Source organism: Heterodontus francisci, chromosome 38, assembly GCF_036365525.1.
Source record: "Heterodontus francisci isolate sHetFra1 chromosome 38, sHetFra1.hap1, whole genome shotgun sequence".
NCBI lineage: Eukaryota > Metazoa > Chordata > Chondrichthyes > Heterodontiformes > Heterodontidae > Heterodontus > Heterodontus francisci.
The window spans coordinates 7,108,754-7,135,728 of record NC_090408.1 but is presented as its reverse complement, the minus strand read 5'-3'; the positions used below and the strand labels follow the sequence as shown (position 1 = coordinate 7,135,728).

At 42.9% G+C, this 26,975-nt stretch overlaps 1 protein-coding gene across 8 annotated transcripts in view; it reads left to right on the top strand.

Moving 5' to 3' along the window:
- asb7 (ankyrin repeat and SOCS box containing 7) overlaps positions 1-26,731 on the top strand; it is an 87,865-nt gene extending 61,134 nt beyond the window's left edge. For 5 of the 8 annotated variants that reach the window (XM_068017683.1, XM_068017677.1, XM_068017679.1 and 2 more), the window contains one exon: positions 22,639-26,731. In XM_068017683.1, the coding sequence (XP_067873784.1) occupies positions 22,639-22,778 (140 nt within the window). In that variant the 3' untranslated portion in view covers positions 22,779-26,731. Of the gene's footprint in view, positions 1-4,000; positions 4,126-17,787; positions 18,043-22,638 lie in introns of those variants that run through there. The other 3 variants (XM_068017684.1, XM_068017685.1, XM_068017682.1) reach the window with 3 other exon arrangements.
- The last annotated feature ends 244 nt before the right edge of the window (positions 26,732-26,975 follow it).

Sequence of the window (26,975 nt, the reverse complement as noted above, 5' to 3'; positions counted from 1 at the left end):
TTCAACTTTCTCTGTCCATCAAAAAATTCAATTCGATTAGTCGAGCACGATCTGCCTTTTACAAATCTGTGTTGGCTCTCCTTAATTAACTCAAACATCTCCAAGTGCCTGTAAATTTCTTTCCCCGATTATTGTTTCAAATATTTTACCCACCAATGATAAACTGACTGGCCTGTAGTTACTAGGAATGTCCTTACAGCTTTCTTGAAGAAGTGTGTAGGTTGGGGCATTCAAAAGGGAATTCAACTGTTATCTGAAAAGGAAGAATGTGCAGGTTCACTGGGAGATGGCAGGGGGTATGGCATTCAGTGAATTGTTCATTGAGAGCTGGAACAGACACAATGGGCTGAATGGCTTCTTCTGCACTATAATGTTTCTGTGATTCTATGATTTGCATCTTACCAATTTTCTGGCATCTCCCCCATATCCACTATCTCCACTCCCACTTCCTTTAGCAGCCAGGGATGCAAGCCATCCGGATCGGGCAACTTATCCAGCCAGCCTTTCCAGTACAGCCTTCCGATCAATTTCCACCTCATTCGTTACTTCTAATAAATTCACTTCTACCAATATTTTGTCAGTATCCTCTTCCTTATTAAACACCGATACAGAGTACTCAAGCATTCTAGCCTTGCCCTGTGCCTCCAAGAATATATCACCCTCTTTGTCCCTAATAGCACCCACCTGCCTCTTCCTACCTGCTTACTATTTACTATTTGGTAGAAGATTTTTGAGTTCCCTTTTATGTTAACTGCCATTCTATTCTCATATAGTCTCTTTACCAGTCTTATTTTCCTCTTCACTTTCCCTCTCAACTTATTTTATTTGTCCTGACATGCAACATACACCCTCTTTTTTTTTCTGTTTCATCATATTCTCTTATCTACCTCATCCAAGGAAGGGCTTTGTTTCCCTTGCCTTTTCCTCTTGTTAGAATATACCTACCCTGTACCTGAAACATCTCCTCCTTAAAGATCAACTGTTGTTCAGTTACAATTTTTCCTGTCAGTTTTTGGTTCCATTTTATTCTGGCTAGATCTCCTTTCATCCCTTTTAAGTTAACCCTTTTCCAACTTAGAAATTTTACTTTAGATTGTTCCTTTCTCTTCTATTATTGGCACTAGATCATATTCCTACATGGGTACTTGTGCTTGTAGCTCACCAGCCTTATTCACCACACTTTTGCGTCCACGTACGTGCATTCTAAACCTGTTTTTGTATTCCTCATAGTCCTTCTTAGCTTGCTCCGTCTCGACTACTGCAACACTCTCACTTTGTGCACCTTGTTCCTTTTACTACTTCTGTATGTTGGTGCTCATCCTCCTGCCAATTTAGTTTAAACCCTCCCCAACCACACTTTAGTGAACATTGCCACGAGGCCATTGGTCCCAGTCCTGTTGAGGTGCAACCCATCCCTTTTGAATAGCTGTTCTGCCCCAGAACTGGTCTCAATGACCCAAGATTCAGATTCTTTGCCGCAAATTACTCTAATGTATGACTCTACGAATCTGAAGCCCTCCCTCCTGCGCCTTGCCTCAAGCCACCCATTGATCCTCTCTATTCTATTTCTACTCTTACTAGAGCACAGCACTGGGAGTAATCCAGAGATTACTACTTTGAGGTCCTACTTGTTAACTTTCTCCCCGGGTCCTCAAAATCTGACTGTAGGACCTCAGTACCTGCCCCCTCTAAGTCATTGGTATTAACATATACCAGAACGTCTGGCTCACTCCCTTCCTGCTGCAGAATATTCTGCACTCTCTGTGTGATGTCTTTTACCCTGGCACCAGGGAGGCAACACACCATGCAGGACTCACAGGATAATGGTGACAGAAATGCCTATCTGTCAGAAATGCCTATCTGTCCTCTTAACTATGGAATCCCCTACAACGACTGCATTTCTGCTCTTTGCTGTTCCCTCCCGTGCAGTCCCTTGCCTGTTGGTGCCATAATCTGGACTGCACTCCTTCAATGTGTCGTCACTCCCCACAGTCTCCAATGCTGAGTACCGTTTTGAGAGTGGCACATACCCCGAAGGAAGTACAGGAATCTGCCTTTTCCTACTGTTCTGTATGTCTGTGTTGTGGTCACCTCCTAAAACATACGATCCAGGAAACACTCAGCCTCCCTGATGCTCTGCAGTGACTCCAGCTGCCACTCAATTTATGAAATCCTGAGCTCAGCCTCAAGCAGCTGGAGACACTTGCCTCACATGTGGTCCCCCCAGACACATGCAGTGTCCTGAAGTTCCCCACATGGTAGGAACTTTTAGAATCTAATTAGTACCTTGTTCCTTATTGATTTTAATACCTCTAGACCTGTTCTGGGCTAATACTTGACAATTACTGTTATACATACTCTGAAATTTTTCTTAATTAGTTTAACTTCCTAAGCTGTAAATTTAATACAATACTGTATAGTTTCTTGGTCTTGGTTTAAACCGCTGCTCTAGCTTAGAGAAAAATAAAACCTTAAAACTCACCAACCAATCACCTACCTGGTGTCCTGTGATACCACTCCTTACTTTTTTGGAATTTTCCGATCAGGCCCCCTCTTTCCCTGCTTGCGCTTTTGCGCTCTCTCTCACTCTCTCATATTCTCTGCCATGTCTGCTGTCTCTGATCAGGTCTGCACTGTTCCCCCACTCTCTCTCTTATTGCCTACTGCTGGTGCCTTCGATCAGGTTCTTTCACATTCTCAGGGCATCCAAAGTGTTTCACACCCAAACAACTATTTTAGAAGTGCAGTCACTGTCGACATGCAGCATCCAATTTTCACACAGCAGTGTCCCAGCAGTTGCGTGAAGAAGAGCAGTAGCCTGCCCTATCAGGAGGAAGCAGTTGCTTTTGTTAGGAGACGACATGTGATGGGGGCTGCTCGAAGGCCTTACTCAGCTCACAGCATGGAAGGCCTGAAGTGAGTTTCCTGGTTTTGTTTGAGGGGCAGTGCACAAGGAGGCGGTCACTGATCTCTTTAGTCTCCTGCAAGAAGTCGTATTGTTTGCTGAGTCGTGTCTGTGCGTGGCAGTGAAAGTTGTCACCACCCTTAGCCACTTTGTCTTAGGCTCTTTCCAGGGTGCTCATGGAGATATTTTTTTGCATCTCTGTCTGCAATTCATAATTGCATCAAGCAGTTGCCCTCATTGCCACGACCAATGGATGCCAGAATGAAAGGGCTTTGGGATTTGTTGCAGTACTTAGTTTCCCTCAAGTGCAAGAGGTTATTGACTGTGTACTTTGTTTGTTATATTCGTTCATGGGATGTGTGTGTTGCTGTAAGGCCAGCATATAATGTCTATGCTACTTGCACTTGCAAAGATGGTGGCGAGCCACTTTCTTGAACCACTGCAGTCCATGTGGTTTAGGGACATCCATAGTGCAGTTAGGGAGGGAGTTCAATTGGACAGGGTATACTTTTGTCGTTTCCAGTGCCGAGGTTGATGCCAGCTGGTCTGTCGGTTTTATTATTATTTGGCTTTTTTGTAGCGATTTGATACAACTGAGTGACTTGCTAGGCCGTTTCAGAGGGCAGTTAAGGGTCAACCACATTGCTGTAGTCAGGAGTCTCGTGTAGGCTGGGCTAGTTAAGTATGACTAATGTCCTTCAAGATAGGAAATCTGTGAATCAGATGAGTCTTTGCACTATGATCATCATTGCTGAGACTAGATTTTTGTTTCAGATTTATTAATTAATTGAATTTAAATTTCCAGAGCTACCGTGGTGGGATTTGTATTACTCCGGGCCTCTGAATTACTAGTCCAGTAACATTACCACTATGCTTCCATTTCCCTCATATATGTAACCATTAGAGCACCAGAAAACCAGCAGAGAGCATTTCTTAACAGGAAAAGATTTCATTCCATCTGTGTTCAGCTAACTAGTGATGCCACCCCAGAATAATACAGATCTGTGCTAGATTTCCTGACAGCTGTCATAATTCCTTTCTTTTGCATCAGTCAACTATCCCCTCATTATTTCCATGTTTCTCACAACACTGCAGGATGGCTGCAAAGGACAAGGGCTACCCCCTGCACACATGGCTTATGATAACCCTCTGTAACCCCAGCATGCCCACATGAATTAGGTAAGCAGAGCCATTGGACCACCAAGATGATCATCAAGCACTTATTTGAGTCCCTGAAGCAATGGCTTCGGTGTCTGGATACGGCTAGGAGCTCGCTTCAATACAGCACACGGGAGCCTCGTGCACTGTTGTAGTGTGCTATGTGTTACGTAGCCTTGCAATCCATCGAGGCTCACATGCACATGAAGGAGGAACAGCAAGAGGACCTCCCCTCATTTAATAAGGAAGATTTGATTGAAAGTGAACAAGGAACAGAAGAGCGAGGGCCCCGACACTACCTTAGTCAGAGATGCCAGGGCCCAATTGATTGCATGACTCTTCAGTTAACCTCTTTGCCATTGAACATTCCCCAATTTCCCCCTCACATTAACTGTCCTTGTTACCTCCTTTGCCAGTCCTTGAACTCTATAATACGGAGAGAACCATTTGAACCAACTATAATGCAACTGCTATCCTGACTTTGCAAACTCATAATATCCTACAAAGCTACACTGCATATAAATGTACCTTAGGAAAAGACAGTCCTTTTAATGGTTAACCTCTTTTGTTACCCATGTGTCATGTCACACACACCAGAAGTGTGATGATACAAACTATGGACTAACTCCAACGAATTATGAAAAACTGACTTTATAGAGTCATAGAGTCGTACAGCATAGAAACAGGCCCTTCGACCCACCGCGTCCATGCCGACCATAATGCCTATCTATATTAATCCCACCTGCCTGCATTAATTCCATATCCCTCTATGCCTTGCTCATTCAAGTCCCTGTCCAGATGCCTCTGAAATGTTGCTACTGTTCCTGCCTCCACCACCTCCTCTGGCAGCTCATTCCAGATACCCACTATTCTTTGTGTGAAAAATTTACCCCTTTGATCCCCTTTAAACCTCCTCCCTCTCACCTTAAATCTATGCCCTCTAGTTTTAGTCACCCCAACCACGGGAAACAGACTCTGGCTATCTACCCTATCTATGCATCTCATAATTTTAAATACCTCTATCATGTCCCCTCTCAGCCTCCTTCGTTCCAGGGAAAACAGACCCAGCCGATCCAGTCTCTCTTTGTAACTCAAGCCCTCCAAACCAGGCAACATCCTTGTGAATCTTTTCTGCACCCTCTCTAGCTTAATCACATCTTTCCTGTAGTGCGGCGACCAGAACTGCACACAATATTCCAAGTGCACGGAACCAACGTTATGTACAACTGTAACATGTCCCGTCTCTTGTACTCAATGCCTCGGCCGATGAAGGCAAGCATGTCATATGCCGCCTTCACCCTGTCTACCTGTGTTACCGCTTTCAGGGAACTATGTACTTGCACCCCAAGGTCTCTCAGCTGAACAACACTCCCCAGGGCCCTGCCATTCACTGAATATGTCCTGCCCTGGTTTAACTTCCCAAAATGCATCACTTCACACTTGTCTGCGTTAAATTCCATTTGCCAATCCCTTGCCCACTTTCCCAGTTGATCTATATCCTGTTGTAACCTTAGACAACCTTCTTCACTGTCCACTATACCACCAATTTTGGTGTCATCTGCAAACTTACTAATCATGCTCCCTACATTCACATCCAAGTCATTCATATATATGACAAACAACAGAGGGCCCAGCACCGATCCCTGCGGCACACCACTGGTCACCAGCCTCCAATCTGAGAAACAACCCTCCACTACCACCCTCTGCCTCCTATCACAAAGCCAATTTTGTATCCAATTGGCTAGCTCACCCTGGATCCCATGTGTTCCAACCTTCTGGACCAACCTACCATGCTGGACCTTGTCAAAGACCTTGCCAAAGTCCATGGAGACAACGTCCACCGCCCTGCCCTCGTCAATCCTCTTGGTGACCTCAAAAAAACTCAAATCAAATTTGTGGGACATGATTTCCCTAATCAGACCATGCCTTTCCAAATACATATAAATCCTGTCTCAGAATCCCTTCCAATAACTTTCCCACCACTGATGTAAGGCTCACCGGCCTGTAGTTCCCTGGCTTATCCCTGCTGCCCTTCTTAAATAAAGGCACAACGTTAGCTATCCTCCAGTCTTCCAATACCTCACCCGTGGCTAACGATGATACAAAAATCTCTGCCAGGGCCCCAGCAATCTCCTCCCTTGCTTCCCATTGCATCCTAGGATACACCTGGTCAGGCCCTGGGGATTTATCCACCTTAATGCGCTTCAAAACCTCCAACATCACCTCCTTTGTAATGTTGATATGCTCCAGGATATCGCTGTTCCCTCCCTTGAACTCACTAGCTTCCATGACTTTCTCCACGGTAAATACAGACGAGAAATATTTATTTAAGACCTTGCCCATTTCCCGTGGCTCTACACATAGATTAGCACACTGATCCTTAAGAGGACCTACTCTCTCCCTAGCTACCCTTTTACTCTTGAGATACTTATAGAATCTTTTAGGATTCTCCTTTATCTCATCTGCCAGGGAAATCTTATGGCCCCTTTTCGCCCTCCTAATTTCCTTCTTAAGTGTACTCCTACATCCCCTATATTCCTCGAGGGACTCGCTTAATCCCAGCTGCCTATCCCTGACATATGCCTCCTTTGTCCTGACCAGACCCTCAATATCCCTCGTCAACCAAGGTTCCCTAAACTTGCCAGCCTTGCCTTTCCATCTAACAGGAACCAGCCGGCCCTGAACTCTTCCTATCTCACTTGTAAAAGCCACCCACTTGCCAGATGCCCCTTTACCTGTAAACAGCCTCTCCCATTCAACTTTTGAGAGTTCCTGTCTGATGCCATTGAAATTAGCCTTCCCCCAATTTAGGACTTCAACCTGAGGACCAGTCCTATCCTTTTCCATAACTATCTTGAAGCTAATAGAGTTATGGTCACTGGTCCCAAAGTGCTCCCCCACTGACACATCAACCACCTACCCAGCCTCATTTCCTAAGAAGAGGTTGAGTGTTGCCCCTTATCTCGTAGGGCCATCCATAAACTGCTTCAGAAAACTATCAAAGAACAAAGAACAGTACAGCACAGGAACAGGCCATTCAGCCCTCCAAGCCTGCGCCGATCTTGATGCCTGCCTAAACTAACAGCACCTGCACTTCCGGGGCCCATATCCCTCTATTCCCTTCCTATTCATGTATTTGTCAAGATGTCTCTTAAACGTCGCTATCGTATCTGCTTCCACCACCTCCCCTGGCAACAAGTTCCAGGCACTCACCACCCTCTGTGTAAAAAAAAAAAACAAACTTGCCTCGCACATCCCCTCTAAACTTTGCCCCTCTCACCTTAAACCTATGTCCCCTAGTAACTGACTCTTCCACCCTGGGAAAAAGCTTCTGACTATCCGCTCTGTCCATGCCGCTCATAACTTTGTAAACCTCTATCATGTCGCCCCTTCACATTATATATATATATATATATATATATATATTCATTCATATCCTGGACACACTTAACAAATTCTTCCCCATCTGATCCCTTAGCACTAAGGCTGTCCCAGTCAATATTATGGAAGTTAAAATCACTTTTTAAAAAATGAACCTTTCTTTTAAAAAGTGAACAATGGTCCAAAATGGCTGCCAAAGGGATTGGCCTTTGTTTATTCAAACTGACTGAAAAAATCTTCAAAGCGCCAATTGCACCCAATCCTAAAAACATTCCAGAATTGAATGTCGTCTTTTGTAACAAAGGATGTATGAAGTAGTCACATCCTGGGCCATAGTGCAATCACCATGGGGAAGAGATGAGAATGTCTCCTACCGGGAGGTGAGAAGGAACCTAGCTTTACCTTAAAAAAAGACGGCCTAAAGCCACAGAAAGACAGAGAGAAGCAACATCTAACAGCTTGTGTTCCAGCAAGCCAGAGGACACATTTCCTGTTGTAAAATCCTACATCTACATTAAACAGCAGTGAACCAGAGTGTCCCTTTGTCTTCAACTGAACCTTCAATCAAGAGAGAAATCTACAATCATCTCGGGTCCGCACCCATCGAGAACTTGACTTCAAAGAGAATTCAGCAGGTTTGACGTGAGTTCCCTACTGCCCCGGATCCCCTCCCCCTGCCTCCACTGAAAGTCACCTTCCTGGTTTTCTCTGTCTGTTTCTTCTTGTGTCTGTGCGAGTGGATGCGGTTACAACAATTTCAGGATAAGACGTATTGATCAATAAACAATTGATTTTCTGTTTTTTAAAACCCATACCAAAATCTGTCGCTGTCTGTTTATTTGGAAAAATAAAACACCAAAGGGGTTAAACCTAATAACAAAACGCTTGCTGCAGTCAGGTGGGGAGTTGAACAGTGGGAACCACCCACATCGCACCACGTGGCCGTAACAGTCAACAACAGCAATTTGCAACGTATAGTGTCTTTAACGTAGTAAAATGTCCCAATGTACTTCACAGGAGCATTATCTGGCAAAATTTATCACAAACTCCATAATGGCCGATTAGGACAGGTGACTAAAAGTTTGGTCAAAAGGTTGGGCTTAAAAGAGGAGAGCAAGGCAGAGAGGTTTAGCGGGGCAATTTCAGAGCTTAGGGCCTAAGCAGCTGAAGGCACAGCTGCCAATGGTGGATTGATGAAAAGCAGGAATGTGCAAGAGGCCAGAATTGGAGGAGCACAGATATGAGGCTTGTACGGTGGAGGGAGTTACAGAGATAGGGGCAAGGCCGTGGAGAAATCTGACTGAAGCGTGAGAATTTAAAACTAGAGGGCTTGCCAGACTGGAAACCAATGTCGGTTAGCAAGCACAGAGGTTTAGTTTAGTTTAGTGATACAGCACTGAAACAGGCCCTTCGGCCCACCGAGTCTGTGCCAACCATCAATCACCCATTTATACTAATCCTACACTAATTCCATATTCCTACCACATCCCCACCTGTCCCTATAACCTACCTATACTAGGGTCAATTGCTAATGGCCAATTTACCTATCAACCTGCAAGTCTTTGGCATGTGGGAGGAAACCGGAGCACCCGGAGGAAACCCACACAGACACAGGGAGAACTTGCAAACTCCACACAGGCAGGACCCAGAATTGAACCCGGGTCGCTGGAGCTGTGAGGCTGCGGTGCTAACCACTGCACCACTGTGCTGCCCTTGTGATGGGTGAATGGGATTCGCTGCAAGAGTTTTGGATGAACTTAAGTTTGTAGAGAGTGCAAGATGGGAGGCCGGCCAAGTGATCATTGGAGTAATCAATTCTCGAGGTAATGAGCATGGTTGAGGGTTTCAGTTAAGGATGAGCTGAGGCAGAGGAAGAGGGGAGGTTTGCTGATGGGCAGCATATGGATTCAGAAGCTCAACTTGAGGAAAATAGGGTGCCAAGGTTGCAAACAGAATGTTTTAACCTCAGACAGTGGCCAGGGAGAGTAATGGATCAGTGGTCAGGGAATGGAGTTTGTGGGGGGTTACTGACTTCAGTCTTCCCACTGTTTAATTGCAGGAAATTTTTGCTCATCCAATATTGGATAAGGCATAATTTTGAGGAGGGTGTGATGATGGCAGATTTGAAGGAGAGGGAAACTGCCTAAGGAGAGGGACAGTTTAACAAGATCAGCTCATCTGAGTGTGTGTTCTGTGAAAAGCAAGTTGAGTGGTAAGCAGTTTGGTGGAAATAGGATCAAGTGAGCAAGAGTTGGATCTCTTGGACAAGATGAGCTCAAAGAGAGCATGAGGGAAATGGGAGGGAAACTGGAGCATGATGAGAGTTCAAGCTTAGGTCATGGGGAAAGGGGGCAAGTTTGGCTTAGTGGGTAATGCGGAAGGGAGGGAAGCGGAAGAGTCAGCTGAACAGAATCTCAATTTTGGTGATAAAGAAGTCCTTGAACTCTGCATGTGTTGTGGACCAACTAGGGATAAAGCTATCTTAGATCTCGTATTGTGTAATGAAGCAGGGTTAATGAGCAATGTCATCGTAAAAGATCTACTGGGAAATAGTGATCATAATACCATTGAATTTCATGTTAAGTTTGAAAGTGACACATTTCAATCGCAAACAAGAATCTTAAACTTAAAGCCAATTACGAAGGTATGAGGGGAGAACTGGCTAAGGTTAATTCGGTAAATAGACTAGAAGGTATGGCGGTAAATGAACAGTGGGAAACATTTAAAGAAACAATTCAAAGGGTTCAACAAATAACATTCCGTTCAGAAACAAATACTCGTCCAGAAAGACCCATCCGTGGCTCACTCAGGAAGTTAAGTAGAGTATTAGACTAAAAGAAGAGGCTTACAATGGTGCAAAAAATAGTAGCAAGTCTAAGGATTGGGAGTGTTTTAGAAACCAGAAAAGGGCAACCAAAAAGTTAAGGGAAAAAATGGAATGAGAATAAACTGGCCAGCAATATAAAAACAGAGTGCAAGAGCTTTTATAAGTATATAAAAAGGAAGAGAGTAGCTAAAGTAGATGTTGGTCCCTTAAAGGTAGAGACAGGAGAAATCATGATGGGGAATGAGGAAATGGCAGAGGCATTGAACAAATATTTTGTGTCTGTGTTCACAGTAGAAGACAAGTTCGATACCAGAAATAGGCAGTAACCTAGGGGCTAGAAAGAATGAGGAAATTAAGGAGATTGATATCAGTCGAGAAAAAGTATTGGAGAAACATGAATGACCAAAATCTGACAAGTCTTCAGGACCAGATGGCCGACATCCTCGGGTTCTAAAAGATAGCTGCAAAGGTAGTGGATGCGCAGGCTATGATTTTCCAGAATTTTCCTTAGATGCAGGAATGGTCCCATCAGATTAGAAGTTGGCAAATGTTACGCCGTTTTTCAAGAAAGGAGATAAGGAGATAAGGAGAAAACGGGAAACTACAGGCCAGTTAGTCTAACATCAGTCATTGGGAAGATGCAGGAAACTATTAAAGAAGTCTTAATGTTGCATTTGGAAAAGAATATGATTAGTACAAGTCAGCATGCTTTTACTAAAGGGAGATTGTGTTTGACAAGTTTATTAGAGTTTTTTGAGGATGTAACTACTAAGGTAGATAAAGGGCAACCAGTCGATGTAATGTACCTGGATTTTCAAAAGGCATTCGATAAGGTGCCACATAAAAGATTAATAGGCAAGATCAGGGCTCATGATGTTGGGGGTAATATATTAGCATGGATAGAGAATTGGTTAACAGACAGGAAGCTAAGATTGAGCACAAATGGGGCATTTTCAAATTGGCAGTGAATAATGGAGTGCCACAAGAATCAGTGCGGGGGCCTCAGCTATTTGCACTCTCTATTAATGACTTGGATGAAGAAACAGAAAGTAATGTATCTAAGTTTGCTGATGATACAAAGCTCAGTGGAAAGATAAGCTCCGGGGAGGATGTAGAGAGGTTGCAGAGAGATATAGACAGGTTAAGTGAGTGGGCAACAAGATGGCAAACGGAGTATAATGTAGGGAAGTGTGAAGTTGTTCACTTTGGTCGTAAAAATAGGAAAGCAGAATATTTTTTAAAAGGTGTGAAACTGGTAAATGTTGATATTCAGAGAGACTTGGGGGTACTCGTACAAGGAATGAGTAAATTGGGCTTATATTCTCTGGAGTTTAGCAGAATGAGAGGTGATCTAATTGAGATATACAAGATTCTGAAAGGACTTGATAGGGTAGAAGCTCAGAGATTGTTCCCACTGGTCTGGGAATCTAGAACACGGGGGCACAGTCTCAGGATAAGGAGTCAATCATTCAGGACTGAGATGAGGAGAAATTACTTCATTCAAAGGGTTGTGAATCTTTGGAATGCTCTACCCCAGAGGGTTATGGATGCTCCATCATTGAATACATTTAAGGCCGAGATAGATCTATTTTTGGTCTCGCAGAGAATCCAGGGATATGGGGAGCAGGCAGGAAAGTGGAATTGAAGCCCCAGATCAACTATTATCATATTGAATGGCGGAGCAGGCTCAATGGGCCATATGGTCTGCTTCTGCTCCTATTTCTTGTGTTGTTGTATGTGAGGGTAGAGGAGGCAGGAGGGAGAGATTTAAGAAGACTATTTGTGGTCGAGAAGAGAAGCTGGGAATTATCTTTGCATTTCACGATGCTCCTGGAATGGTGAGCAGTTATTTGCAGGGAGAGCAGTACTCAATAGTGCCGAATCTGGCGAAGAATGGCTAAACCAGTTGTTCGCCATAAATGTTCAAGTCTGTGGCCTTGTACTTAATGGAGTGGAAGTGGGGGCCATACCAAGTGGAACAACCAGGGTGAGAAAGAGTAAAGACTTTACTCGGCAACGGCATCAATGATGGAGGTGAAAGTCTGATTGAGCAGGTTGATAGTTGGAGAAATACCATAAAGAATAGAGGAACAAAGCGAGACATTGGGAATGACTTGGAGGTGAGTTTTTTCCCCTAGGATGGACACAGAAGGAAATGGTTGGGAGATGGGCTGGGTGGTAGCAATACAAGGAAGTGATCAGAGATCATCTTATTGGTAATTAACAATGGGAATAAAGGTCACGAGGGAGCAAGATTGAGAGGGTTACCATGCATATGGGTGGTGGGGTTTATATAGAGGGACTGATTAAGGGAAGATAGGGCAGTGAACTCAGGAGAGAAGATATGAACAGTTGAGGTGGAAGTGTAGATCACGAAACATGAGAAGTTGCAGAGCCCGTGGAAGGGAAACAGTGACAATATCTTGTTGAGAAACTTGGTGTGGTACTTGGGCAGTAGAGAACGAGGATTTTAACGAGGGGTACAGCAAGTGAGATGCTCGAAGGAGGGGAAGGTGCCAGAGGAGTAGGGAGACAGACCAGGGTGTGATTTGGTAATGAGGGCCACATCGTTTGGGTGGGCAAATTATGGAAAGTATAGCCAGATAGTAGATGAGGCTTTGTGAAGAGGGAAGATGCCAACACCTGTGAGACCAGTTTTATCAAGGATGCAGTCATTCACAATAAGCTCATAGATGGCATGGGCCTTGTTCATAAATGGATGGACGTTCTGGAGTGAGAGGCAAAGAGGCTTCTCTTCATGCACCATTGCATCTGCAGACACTTTCTTCAATGCCCTACTACTAGTCCTGCTACTTCAGTGGCTTGAGCATAGCTGGTGAAAGGGTGTTGTTGCTCACATGAGGATCCTTGAGATGCTCTTGGTTGATATCTGGGAGGTATAGAAGGCCCAGCTGCAAACTACCTTGCCTTGGCTGCTGCCAGGGTAGTCTGGTCCAGCTGGCTTTTTGGCAGTCTAGTGAACATTGGTTAAGGGAATGTTGAGGGAGCAGATGTGTTGTCATCCTGAGAGAGGCCAACATGTGCCACATTGGTTGTGCCATTGCTACTTCTGTGGGGCTGCAGCTCATTGGCACTGTGGCAAGGCAAGACTTCAGCGATCAGTGGCACCTTTTAAAGCCCCTGTCTATGTGGTCCATTAGCCGATCCAAGGTCGTGCAGAGTTGGAGCCGAGAGTCTGAATAGCAGCAAATTGAACTTCCAACAAAGTGCAAAAGCTGGTAAGATAGACTGCTGGTATGAGGGCCATCCATGATGGTGAAGTCATACTCCAGGTAGACTGCAGAATGCTGATACCATGCCACACAAGGGCGGCACAGTGGCGCAGTGGTTAGCACCGCAGCCTCACAGCTCCAGCGACCCGGGTTCAATTCTGGGTACTGCCTGTGTGGAGTTTGCAAGTTCTCCCTGTGTCTGCGTGGGTTTTCTCCGGGTGCTCCGGTTTCCTCCCACAAGCCAAAAGACTTGCAGGTTGGTAGGTAAATTGGCCATTATAAATTGTCACTAGTATAGGTAGGTGGTAGGGAAATATAGGGACAGGTGGGGATGTTTGGTAGGAATATGGGATTAGTGTAGGATTAGTATAAAATGGGTGGTTGATGGTCGGCACAGACTCGGTGGGCCGAAGGGCCTGTTTCAGTGCTGTATCTCTAAAACAAAAACAAAAAAACAAGCTAGAAGCGGGCTTCTCCAGTAGTATGGTAACTCTATAACAGGCTTTCCACTCCATCGTACAACTGCATCTAAGCCAAAAACAGCTTTCTTTTGAAGGCTGGATCCCTGACAAACCATCTCCTGAGTTGACCTTTCCCTGCTCCTACTCATTTGTGCTGAATGCTTCACCAAGTATTGACCCCTCTAATGCACTCACTAATCCAGCCAGGGTGCGAATCTCTATGTTGGTGCATGGACGGGATGGAGCACCTCCTTGGAATCCTTTACGAAGGGGTCTAGGTGCTGAAGAGCTGGAAAAAGGGAAAAAAGATCAGAGTTAGTATGGCACTGACAGGCTAGATAGTAGCATATGATGGGCTTCACTATGTAGCATCAAGTTGCCAAGCTGCTTGAATGTCCGATTTCTTGAGGTTGATTGAAGGATACAAGGAACAGACATACTATCTATCTTTGGCCTCCTTATCTCGAGAGACAATGGATACGCGCCTGGAGGTGGTCAGTGGTTTGTGAAGCAGCGCTTGGAGTGGCTATAAAGGCCAATTCTCGAGTGACAGGCTCTTCCACAGGTGCTGCAGAGAAATTTGTTTGTCGGGGCTGTTGCACATTGTTGATACAAGGTATAGACATACAACCTGCTTAATATCCACACCAACTTTGCTACCTGCAGTGCCCTTTGCTCTGGATGGCCATGTTATCTTTGGGGCTGCCTGTTTCAACCATATGATAGCCTGAATGCTAGTTGCTGCTTTCCTGGTCTTGCTCCCCTCCTATGCATTTAAGCTTTTTTGTTGAGAGAGAGGGTGGGGTGTGGGGGGTGGTGGAGAGAGTGTTAGTGAATTGCTGTTAAAAAGGGATTTGCATATCAAAGAATGATACAGCACAGAGGAGGCAATTTGGCTCATTGTGCCTGTTTGGAGCTTCTTGGTATGGTGTGTGTGCTGAGAGGGAGAAAGAGCAAGTTGAAAGTAGGATGAGGAAGTGCTCAATGGAAAGTGTGACTGGACTGTGAAGTGAGAAAGTAGTCATCAGAGAAGATTGTTGTTTGCCAGTTGCTATCAGGTGAGAACAGAATGCTGTTAATGCCTGTTGCGGGGGCAGTAGTGAAGTGAGTGTGTGATTGGAATGAGAAGAAGAGGTGGTGCATCGTTGCCTTGTGGTTAGTGGAAAGAAATAAATCTGTGACTTGTCATTTCAATCCTTTCATGAGTGGGAACAGTTTTTCCCTATTCACTCTGTCCAGACCCCTCATGATTTTGAATACCTCTATCAAATCTCCTCTTGGCCTTCTCCAAGGAAAACAGTCCCAACCTCTCCAATCTGTCTTCATACCTGAAGTTCCTCATCCCTGGAAGCATTCTTGTGAATCTTTTCTCTACTGTCTCCAATGCATTCACATCTTTCCTAAAGTGTGGCGCCCGAAACTGGACACAATACTCCACCTGAGGCCAAACTGATATCTTTTACAAGTTTAACATAACCTCCTTTCTCTTGTACTTTATGCCTCTATTAATGAAGCCCAGGATACTGGATGCTTTATTAACTGCTCTCTCAACCTGTCCTGCAACCTTCAATGATTTATGCACATGTACACCCAGGTCCCTCTTCCTACCATATGAATGACTTCACATTTCTCCGCATTGAATTTCATCTGTCACTCGTCTGCCCGTTCAACCAACTTTTCTGTGTCCTATACTCTTCACAGTTCACAATTGTTCCAAGTGTCGTATCATCAGCAAATTTTGAAAATGTGCCCTGTACACCAAAGTCTAGGTCATTTATTCCGCTACAAACCTCCTTCCAGCTGAAAGAACATCCATTAACCACTACTCTGTTTCATGTCATTCAGCCAATTTCACATCCATGTTGCTACTGTCCTTTTATTCCATGAGCTATAGTTTTGCTCAAGTCTGTTGTGTAGCTACTGTATCAAATGCCTTTTGGAGGTCCATGTACACTACGTCAACAGCATTGCCCTCAACATCCCTCTCTGTTACCTCTTCAAAACACTCCAGCATGTTAGTTAAACATGATTTTCCCCTAACAAATCCATGCTGGCTTCCCTTAATTAACTAACTGGCATTTGTCCATGTGACTATTAATTTGGTCCCGAATTATTGTTTCTAGAAGTTTCCCCACTACCGAAGTTAAACTGACTGGCCTGTAGTTGCTGGGCTTATCTCTGCATCTTTTTTTAAACAAGGGTGTAACATCTGCAATTCTCCAGTCCTCTGGCACCACTGAGTCTAAGGAAAACTGGAAAATTATAGCCAGTGCCTCCACAATTTCCACTCTCACTTCCCTTCGTATTCTTGGGTGCCTCTCATCCGGCCCTGGTGCTTTATCCACTTTAAGTATAGACAGCCTATCTAATACCCCCTCCGTAGCAATTTTAAATCCTTCCAGTGTACTAATTACTTTTTCACTGTGGCTTGGGTGATAGCATTTTCCTTTGTAAAGACAGATACAAAGTAGTCATTTAATACCTCAGCTATTCGCCCTGACTCCATGTGTAAATCCCTCTTTTGATCCCTAAAGTGCCCTACTTCACTTCTTAGCACTTGTTACTATTATATGCCGACAGAAGACTTTGGGATTCCCTTTTATGTTAGCTGCCATTCTCTTTTCATACTCTGTCTTTGCTTCTCTTATTTGCTTTTTCCCTTCCCTTCTGAACCTTCCTTATTCAGACTGGTTTTCCATTGTATTATCTACCTGACATCTGTCATAAGCACACTTTTTCTTCTTATCTATCTCTTTTGTCATCCAGGGAGCTCTGGATTTATTTGCCCTACCTTTCCCCTTCAAGGGAATATACCTTGACTGTGCCCGAACTATCACTTCTTTGAAGGTAGCCCATTGTTTAGCTACTGTTTTTCCTTCCAACCTTCATTGCCAATTTATTCGGCCCAGCTCCATTCTTACCCTATTGAAGTTGACTTACCCCCAGTTTATCATTCTTGCTCTAGATTGTTCTTTGTTCTTTTCCATAAGCAACCTAAACCTTATGATACAATGATCATTATCACCTAAATGTTCTCCTACTGATATTTGATCCACTTGGCCCACCTCATGCCCAGAACCACGTCCAGCAATGCCTCCCCTCCCATTGTATTGGAAACATACTGCTGTAGAAAATTTTCCTGAACACAGTATAGGAAATCTTGCCTATCTCTTCCCCTTACACCACAACTATCCCAGTCTATGTTAGATAATTAAAGTCCCCCCATTATAACTACTCTATAATTCTTGTATCTCACTTGCAAATTTGTTCCTCTACATCCTTTCCACTAGTTGGTGGCCTATAGACTACACCAAGCAATGTAATTGAACCTTTTTTGTTCCTTAGTTCTAGCCAAATAGATTCCGTTCTTGACTCCTCTGGGATATTCTCTCTCTCCAGCACTGCAGTGCTCTCCTTAATCAATACTGCCACTCCTCCCCCTTTTCTTCCTTTGTCTTTCCTGAGCATCTGGTATCTAGGAATATTTAACACCCAGTCCTGTCCTTTGAGCCAGGTCTCTGTTATAGCCACATCATGATGTTTCCAAATGTCAATCTGCACATGTAACTCATCAATCTTTTAACAACACTCTGTGCATTTAACATTAGCCCTGATTGAGACTTTATTACTTTCTCCCTTACTCTGATCCCATCAAATAATTTACTATTCCCTATTCTAGTGCTATCTATCTCTCTCAGTATTCTGTGCACTTTGGTATTCCTGTCTGATATTTCCTCCTGGTTCCCATATCCCTACCCAGTTAGTTTAAACCCTCCCCAATGTCTCCTACCAGGAAGTGACACAGTTTTATCTTTTAAAAAGACAGCATGAGAGATTGACCCAGAAGATGAAGCTACTTAAGTTCCAGCCAAGCCAGGAAGCACGTGCCCTGCTGAAAAAATCCAGTATCTACAATATACAGCAGAGAGAGTTAGAAGTGACACACCATCTTCAACAGAACCTTCAGTCAAGTGAGACATCTACACTCATCTCAAGCCCACATCCATCCAAAACTTGATTCTCAAGAGAATTCAAAAGGTTTATTGTAACCTTTCCCCCCACTGAAAACCACCTTCCTTTTTCCCTTCTCTATCGGTCTGTTCTTGGGTTGGGAGAGGGTGGTGTGTATCTGTGTCCGTGCACGCGCACATGTGTGAGTGAATGTGGTTGCCACAATTTCAGGATAAGGCATATTTATCAATAAACAATTGACTTTCTATTTTTTAAAACCTACAAGAAAACCTGTTGTCTGTTTAATAGAGAAATAAAACACCAAGGGGCTTAAACTCTAATACAGATACACTTGCTGTGGTCAGGTGGGGAATTGAGCAGTGAGAATTACTCACATCACACCATGTGGCCATAACACCATTCTAGGATTCTAGTGCCATGAGATCTTTTACATCTACGTGAGAGGGCGGACAGAGCCTAGGTTTAACATCTCACATGAAATTCAGCACCTCTGACACTTCAGCACTCCCTCACGCTGCACTGGAATGTCAGCCTTGATTTTTGTGCTCTAGTCCTGGAGTGGAACTTGAACCCACAATGTTCTGATTTAGAGGCAAGAGTGCTACCACCTGAGTCACAAGTGCCATACATGTTGGTGCAGTGTTGGGAAGTGTTCAGAGTGCTGGGAGTAAGAGGGGCGTGGTTGCTGGTGTCAGGTATAATGCAGAGAACTGGGGATATGAAGATCTGTACCTCCCCTTTGCTGCTGCAGTCAGGTCATTGAAGCGTTTCTTGCATTGAATTTCGGCCCCTGATGTGAGCGTTGCTTCAAGAGTTCATGGGTTGAATTGTCGTTCCAAGATCAGGAACCCGACACCTGGAGCATTTCAAGGTCCCGACCCTGCACTTCAGCTGCGTTGCGCTCATGACGTGATCTTGAAATGCAGATACCCTAATTGGGCAGGAGGCAAGCTCAGCACCCAATTAGAGGAGTCAAGTGTCTCCAGGAGGCAGAGCTGCTTGCCTGGGGCCTGCGGCAAAGGCAGGTAATAGCCATGTAGGGGGCTGCCGCTGCCTTGCAGTGGACTGCAGGCAGTTCGTGAAAGACTGTGACAAGAATGGAAAGTGACCTTTGGCCAAGTGAAGGTACAGTGCTCAATCTGGCGCTAGTTGACCGTTAAGATTTGTTTCCACCACACTTTCCAATAAAGTTTATTTAGCTGTGCAGTGACCCGACAGCTGTGCACTAATATGTGCCAGACTGGTCTGGATTGCTGAAATGATGATTGAAAATTGCCTTCCCAAATGCCCCGGCCCCTTAACAGTCTCCAAAAGGAACTTCGTGAGCCCTTAATTGGAGGTGAGTGGCTTCCCCATTCCTTCCCCCCGCCCTCACATTGAAAATCATAAGCATCAGTTTCCAGCGACGACCTTTGGGACCACAATTTTCAATCACATCTGCTCTGGTTCCTGACCCTGTGGCCCTTTGAAAATCTGGCCTCATAACTCTGGTACTTTTCTCCAAGACTGTAGTTTCTTTCCACCAGATGGAAACGGGATGTCCCTCTGTGCCTTACATCCTCAATGTATCTGCGAATGTTACGGCTTGCTTCCAACTCATCTTCAACATTAAGAAGTTTCTAGCAAAGCCACTGACAATTTCCAGTAATGTGAATGCAACTTCCATTTTATCCATGCATTTACAGTTTTAAGAGCCACCATGAGGCTCATGTCAAATTCTACTGGACAAGTAGATAGGCTTCCTGTCACAGTGATCAGTTGGGCCACCTGCCAATCAAATACCAAGCAGTTAAAATTGGCTGTGCCTCACACAGTTGGTGTCTGGCATGGTGACTGCTTGTTGATAATTGCCAGTTGCCTATTGATAATTCTGTCAGGAGTGGGAAAGAAGCAGAATTATCTAAAGAATGTCATCAGGAATGCCAAATGAGTTGGCCAATTTTATAGGTGCATTTTAAAAATTAATAAATATGCAAATATTCGATGCCTTCATATCATACTTTGTAAATTGTACTTTTTAAAAGTCGATGTACTGGCAGGCAGAGGGAAAAATGAACTAAAACATTCTCAAAAAACATTTTGCACAATTTAGTTTTGGTTCTTTTTTTGGTAGAATTTGCTCAGTCTAGTTGTTACTGAGTTCTCATTGGCTGTGGATAGAAGGATTTGGATTTTTGTTTGTAATTTGGTCCAAGTTCTGCTTTGGTAGATTTCGTTTGCATTTCTGAGCCACTGCGTCATGATTTATAAAATATGAAATTTTGAGCATATCAAACCTTAACTGCAAAGAAAAAGCAAAATACTGCAGATGCTGGAAATCTGAAATAAAAACAAAGTCTGGAACTACACAGCAGGTCTGGCAGCATCTGTGAAGAGAGAAATAGAGTTAATGTTTCAGGTCTGTGACCTGTCATCAGAACAGAGAAACTCTGTTTCTCTCTTCACAGATGCTGCCAGACCTGCTCTGTATTTCCAGCACTTTCTGTTTTTATTATCTACCAAGTACCTGACACTGGAAATGTTGCATGGCAACCAGGAAGTGCATACTGATTTGATTTAGAGATACAGCTCTGAAACAGGCCCTTCGGCCCACCGAGTCTGTGCCGACCGTTAACCACCCATCTATACTAATCCTACACTAATCCCATATTCCTACCACATCCTCACCTGTCCCTATATTTCCCTACCACCTACCTATACTAGGGGCAATTTATAATGGCCAATTTACCTATCAACCTGCAAGTCTTTTGGCTGTGGGAGGAAACCGGAGCACCCGGAGGAAACCCACGCAGACACAGGGAGAACGTGCAAACTCCACACAGGCAGTACCCAGAATTGAACCCGGGTCGCTGGAGCTGTGAGGCTGCAGTGTTAACCACTGTGCCGCCCATACTATTGCATTGTTTTTGATACAGATTTCAGAGGTAGTGGTATGAGTTCCTAGGAATCTCGAATCGGAGAAACTTTGCAGCAGGAAAGGAGGTCATTCAGCCCATCATGCCTATGCTGACTCTTGGAAAGATGGGTTTGTTTTCAGTTCGGACAACCAAAGCTGTTAATTTTGTCTGCACAAATGGGCTGGTGCCCTCTCATTTCTATGGTTATGACATTATAAAACCTATAGAGTTGTCTAGGGATTCACTTTTTTAAAACTATGAACTATTAATTTACCAAAACAGATTCTGTTTTCCCTGAGTTCTTTGAAACAAAGCCAGATATGTAGTGTGCCACAGAAATGCAATGTTTTATGCAACTGAAGTATGCTCTGTGCCACCAGTTGTACAAACATTTTTGCAGCATTGTCAATTCTAATTGTCTAATAAATTTAAAACACAATTTTTCTATACCAACCAATCTGGGCTTTACACAAGTGAATTGGCACCACTTCCATAGTGGGTGCCAGAGCCAGCATTCAAATACATACAAAAGCAGGGAAGTTATGCTGAACATTTATAAATCTCTGGTTAGGCCACAACTAGAGTATTGTCTCCAGTTCTGGTCACCTGTAGGAAGGATGTGAGGGTCCTTGAGTGGGTGCAGAGGAGATTTATCAGAATGGTTCCAGGGATGAGGGATTTTAGCTACAAGGTTAGGCTGGAGAAGCTGGGATTGTTCTCCTTGGAGCAAAGGAGATTGAGGGGAGATTTGATAGAGGTGTACAAGATTACGACAGATTTAGATAAGGTTGACAAAGAAAAGCTGTTCCCCATTAGCTGAGGGTACAAGGACTTAAGGTTTTGGACAGGAAATGCAGGGGGAATGTGAGGAAGAACTGTTTTTACGCAGCTTGTGACAATTGCCTGGAACTTGTTGCATATGAGGTTGGTGGAAGCGGAGACGATCAATGATTTCCAAAGGAAATTGGATATGCCCTTGAGCGAAATAAACTTGTAGAGCTACAAGAATAGAGCGGAAGAATGGGACTGACTGGTTGCTCTACGGAGAGTCAGCATGGACTCGATGGACTGAATGGCCTCCTTCTGTGCCGTAATGACTCGATGGTGTATACTCTGATCACCTGAAGAAACCGTTAGATTGTGGTCGTAACAGTCACTGGGAGAGTAGAACACATCCACAAACTCTTCTAATAATTTAGTAATGTAATAGAAGTGCCACTGCTGTTTTCAAAACACATTTTGTTTGTTCTCACCAATCCTTACAGAATTTCTCAAATTGTGTGTCTCAGTTCCAGTGTGGGGTTGAAACAAGTGAAGGAGCAATACCTTCAACTAACTGTAAATTTGCAACGGAAAATCGAGCCTTTTAAAATCTGCAAAGGTACAATTAAATGTGAAATTTATATTCAGTTCCTAAATTGCCAGTTCACACAGAAGATGTGCAGTTTAATTATTTAAATTTAGAAAAATGCAGTTAACACACTGGTTTGGTGGAATCTTTGAAGTTACTGTTAAATGTAGACATGATCCTGGAAAATACTTACAGCCAACTAGCAAGCCTCAAGCCCTCCCTTCCAACCTCCACAAAAGAAATCAGGAAATCCTAGAAAACAAACTGACATGTTTAATTTACCGCCATTAAAATTTGTTCAGCTGATCTTAAGTCAAGGAAAATCTAATGCTTACTGATGGCTTAATTCTTTCTTGTAAGGCTACACAGGAGGCTCTTCATATTAATCTGATGTATTAAGACAGTCATGAGACATTAGTGTAATGCTTCTCTCATTTCCTTTTCCCTCTCTAGGACAGCCTAGGAATTTACAGGATCTGTGCCGAATTAGGATCCGACAGTGTATCGGCCTTCAGAATTTGAAAGGACTGGATGAACTTCCTCTTGCAAAAGTCATGAAAGATTATTTGAAGCACAAGTTTGATGACATTTGAATGTTGAAAGTTCAAGTCTTGAGGGTTAGAAGTAGGTGCTGCCTTGCCCCAAGTACATCCTATGCAATTCCCGGTTTGATGAAATTTAAAGTCAATACGGGTATCCATACCTCTCCGAATTTAACAACTCGTCTTATTTGACGTAACTGGCCCGCTCCAGGAAGATCTGTGTTCACATCCAGAAAAAGTTCCAAGCTGACATACTTAACCGCTTGAGTTGGCAAAATTCAAAAACTTTCCTTATTTCCTCTCTCCAACTTGACTTCTGTTCCAACGTAATGTTCAATTATTTTAACTTACTGACTATAAGATTCGCTCAACTGGAACTGGTGACATTTGAATGCTAGAGGTCACAGAACAAGAGTGAACAAGCTACAAAGAAATTCTGTTTGAACACATCCATAAATGTATTTGATATACATGTAAGTTACTTTGTATCAAGACTGATACAACTCAAATGTTTGAAATCTGAAACAAAGTGAAGAAGCTGGAAACGCACAGATCATTCAGCATTTGAAAAAGTGGAGAAATGGCATTTTGGGCTCATACCCTTCGAGAACTGAAAAATAAGATTGACAGAAAACACTGGAAATACACAGCAGGTCAGGCAGCAGAGGTGGAGAGAGAAGCAGAGTTAATGTTTCGGATCATTTATCAGAGTTTGAAAAAGTTAGAGATATAACAGGTTTTAAGCAAGTACAAAGGGGATTCCCTTTGGAGGGAAGGGAAAAGCAAGAGATAGACCAGCATATTAATATCAGGAAAAGGGGGGAATGGAGAGGGAAACAACAAACAGCCCAACAAATTGGGGAGAGGAGTCAGTGGAATGAACAAATTATGTATTGGAGCACTTCAGTCAAGTAAAAGAAAGAACTGTTTACAGAAGGATGTGTGAATAACTAAGGCAGTCGAAAGGCTTAAGGAACAGATTATGGGAGAGATTACTTGACTGAGATGATCTGTTACATTATCCAACAGACATTCCACTGCCCTTTTATCTTTTCCCTCCCTCTTTACTAATTCTATTCATTTACCCATTTTTGTTTCTCTGTTCTGAAGTATGGTAAGAGCTCAGAATGTTGCAGTGTGTTGTCTGCCATGCCCCAGCTCTTGTGTTTTGGTGCGAAACAAAATTTAAAGGTGCCAGTATGTTTTGAGCTTTTATTGCAGTGTTTCCTGTTCTTCTGTCTTCTCTTTCCAACCCCTCCCAAAACTGCTTATATTGCCCTTCACTGTAATGCTCTGTTATAATGTCTGTAGTGCTTAGGCTATGCAGGTGACATGCTGAGATACAGTAGATGCTTTGAACTTGGAAAGATTGGTTGGGAGATGGAGGAAGAGCTGACCAGCGTGTATATCAGAAACAGATTTTCATATAATAAATATCTCTCTCCACTCAGCTTTGTTCTGTCCTTGGTGCCTTCTCATCAGTTTGTACTGTTTTCGAGTGTACCTCTGTGTTACTTACTTTGCCCTTAACTTGTCTTGCTCTGGAATTGGCGTTTTCCATTTTGTCTACACCAGGTCCTCATAACTTGACCTATATTGTAGGCTGACCACTCCCATGAGTTCTATATTGCTGTGTTATGATGTGTGCAGCCAGTTCATTGTTCTTTTTTGTTTTTCAAACATACAAGCAGCTTAAGTCATAACAGCACTGAAGACAGACAGATGTCAGTGAGTTGCCTAGTGGTATTTGTCCTTGTGAGAGATGCTTCAGAAAAAGTAGAAGCATCCTAAAAAAAAACTGTACAACTTTCTAATGTATGTTGTATTCAGCCTAAGTTTGAGATTATCATATCTTTCACTTGCATCAAATTCTCAGCAAAACGTTTAGTATTTCTCACCATATTCTGAACAGGACCTAGATATCAGTGACAGTTACATTTCCTAATTAAACTATAAACTTTAGAAAGGGACAGGATGGTTGAAGCCAAGAAACTATAGTCAGTTAAAAATCAGAATCTGCTAGGGAAAAATTGATGGCCCTGGTTTTCTGCTTGTGTATTCTCAGCCACAGTTTTCCCCATTCACTGTAAAGGACGGGGAAACTGGGGCTGGTCAGCATGTAGCAGAAAACCCAAACATGAGTCACCTTTTCTCCTTGCCCGTCAGCTCGGCTTTAGTATTGAGGTCATTCTTGGTGAGAATACACAGAATAATAAGAATTTCTATTTGGTTCTCCCAGAATATTAAAGAAGACAAACTATTACAGCTATTGTTATGGAGAGAATGATCTTGTTTATTGTAGAATTGAGTGCACAGTTCTGTTCTGCTTAATAAATGTTATTCAACACTGCAGTTAGATGCTCAACTCAGTCATAAGGAAGCGGGGCTGCTTTCTCTAAGGCTGGTAAGACTCAAGGTTACTAGTGCACTACTTTGTCTTCCTCTCTGTGCTGTTTTTTGTCTCCATCCCCAGCAAAGTAAAAAAGCATAAGCAGTGGGATCTTCTTACTGTCTCAGACTCGTTGAAAAGATTGCTATGACTCAACAGTGTAGGTTTTAAAATTATAAGCCAAGGTAAGAATATGCTTTAGCCACTAAGATGTAAGAGACACTTTATACTTTTTGTTTGCCAGTTTTGTGTGGGGTTTTGGGGATAGGAAGGGAACTTCTGTTAAACCCGTAGCAGTGTTAGTACCTGTGTCTGCTCTCTCCTTTCTTGCTCAGGTGAAAATATGACTAGAGGTCGTGCTGCATGTTTACAAACCCTATACAGTAATATTATTATTTGCAAATATAAATGATTTTGTTTATTTCATTTTTATTTGTTTTCACGCCAGTGGTAACAACTGTCACATACTGCAATGTAGTGGTTAACGGTCCCTGGTGACTAACTGAGTTGAGTATCCCTTTGCACGTTGTCTTTGCAAAAAGCAACAACAAATAAAACCATATTGAGATGTCTGTACATTGAAACCACTGACATTGATGTTACACACCTTGCAAATACAAAATGCCTTATGCATCTATCCCTGGTCTGACACTTGAATATCCCTCTCCACACTGACATAACAAACAAAAGGAACAAATAAGAGAACAAGTCTTGGAGCCTCAACACTGTTTTGTTTTATTAATCTTTTTAAATAAATAAATTTATAATTTAAAGCTTAAATTGTTTCTGACCATTTCTTTCAGGTAACACTATTGTATTTGATAGGGATATAAGTAGTCAGGAGCATTTAACTGCATTTATTCCTGTTGTGAGAAAGACATAAGACAGTGTTCTTGGTGGCTAACCACTATTTTGCATTGGCCCTGTTCTTATTTAGCACTAAAACCTACTGTTTTCTGCCTATAGTAGCCTGTTCACTAGCAGACCCTAGATTTTATAATAATGCCCATTGAAGCTGTGCTGCATTTCTTGTTGCATGGGGCATTTAGCTGATCTTGAAAGCATGCGGAGGTAAAGGCCCACTATACAATCAAGATGTATTGGGGTACTTATTTAATATCTTGAGAGCTCGGGAACTATTTAGTTCTTACTGCAGCAATCACAAGGAAATTTAGTTAGTGGCCTTTTAAGTGCAAAAAGGCAAACCTGTTGGAGTTGAACAGCTTTGAAGACCAAACTTCATCTTACATCATTTCTAGACTTGATGGGTTGGGATCCAATCCTTTAGTAAATACTGAAGTATATAAACAGATACATTTTTAAAAAATCTAGTAATCTATGATGCATAGGGGTCATAGATTTTTTAAGTGTGTTTTTTTTGTACATTTTTCATCTTAACTTGAAATACCAAAGAGAAACTAAGATCTTAAAGAATTCATTGGATGAATTTTTTTTGTACAGTTTTATAACTGGTAATGTATCAACTGAACTATTTAATGTTTCAAGAAATGGACCACTGACTTTTGTAAATGTTTTGTGTTCTAAATGTAAACAGATTAATACATTTTTAGAGTTATTTAAATGCCACAATTCAATAAAATATTTCCTAAGTGTTGCTCATGTTAATATTGTTTGTGTTCAGATACTTTCTACATGGTTTGTGATGTTTGTACAGGTTACATTTTACACAAAAACATTGGTGAACTGATCCCCAAGGTACATTGAGAAAATGTTTTCTTTTATTAATTGTTGCCAGTGATTTCCTACATTTCAAAGTGAACCTCCTTATAGATCATGCTGAAACCCATTGGTCAGAACTTATCAACCAATCTAATGGATATACAGGGACCCATTAGAAT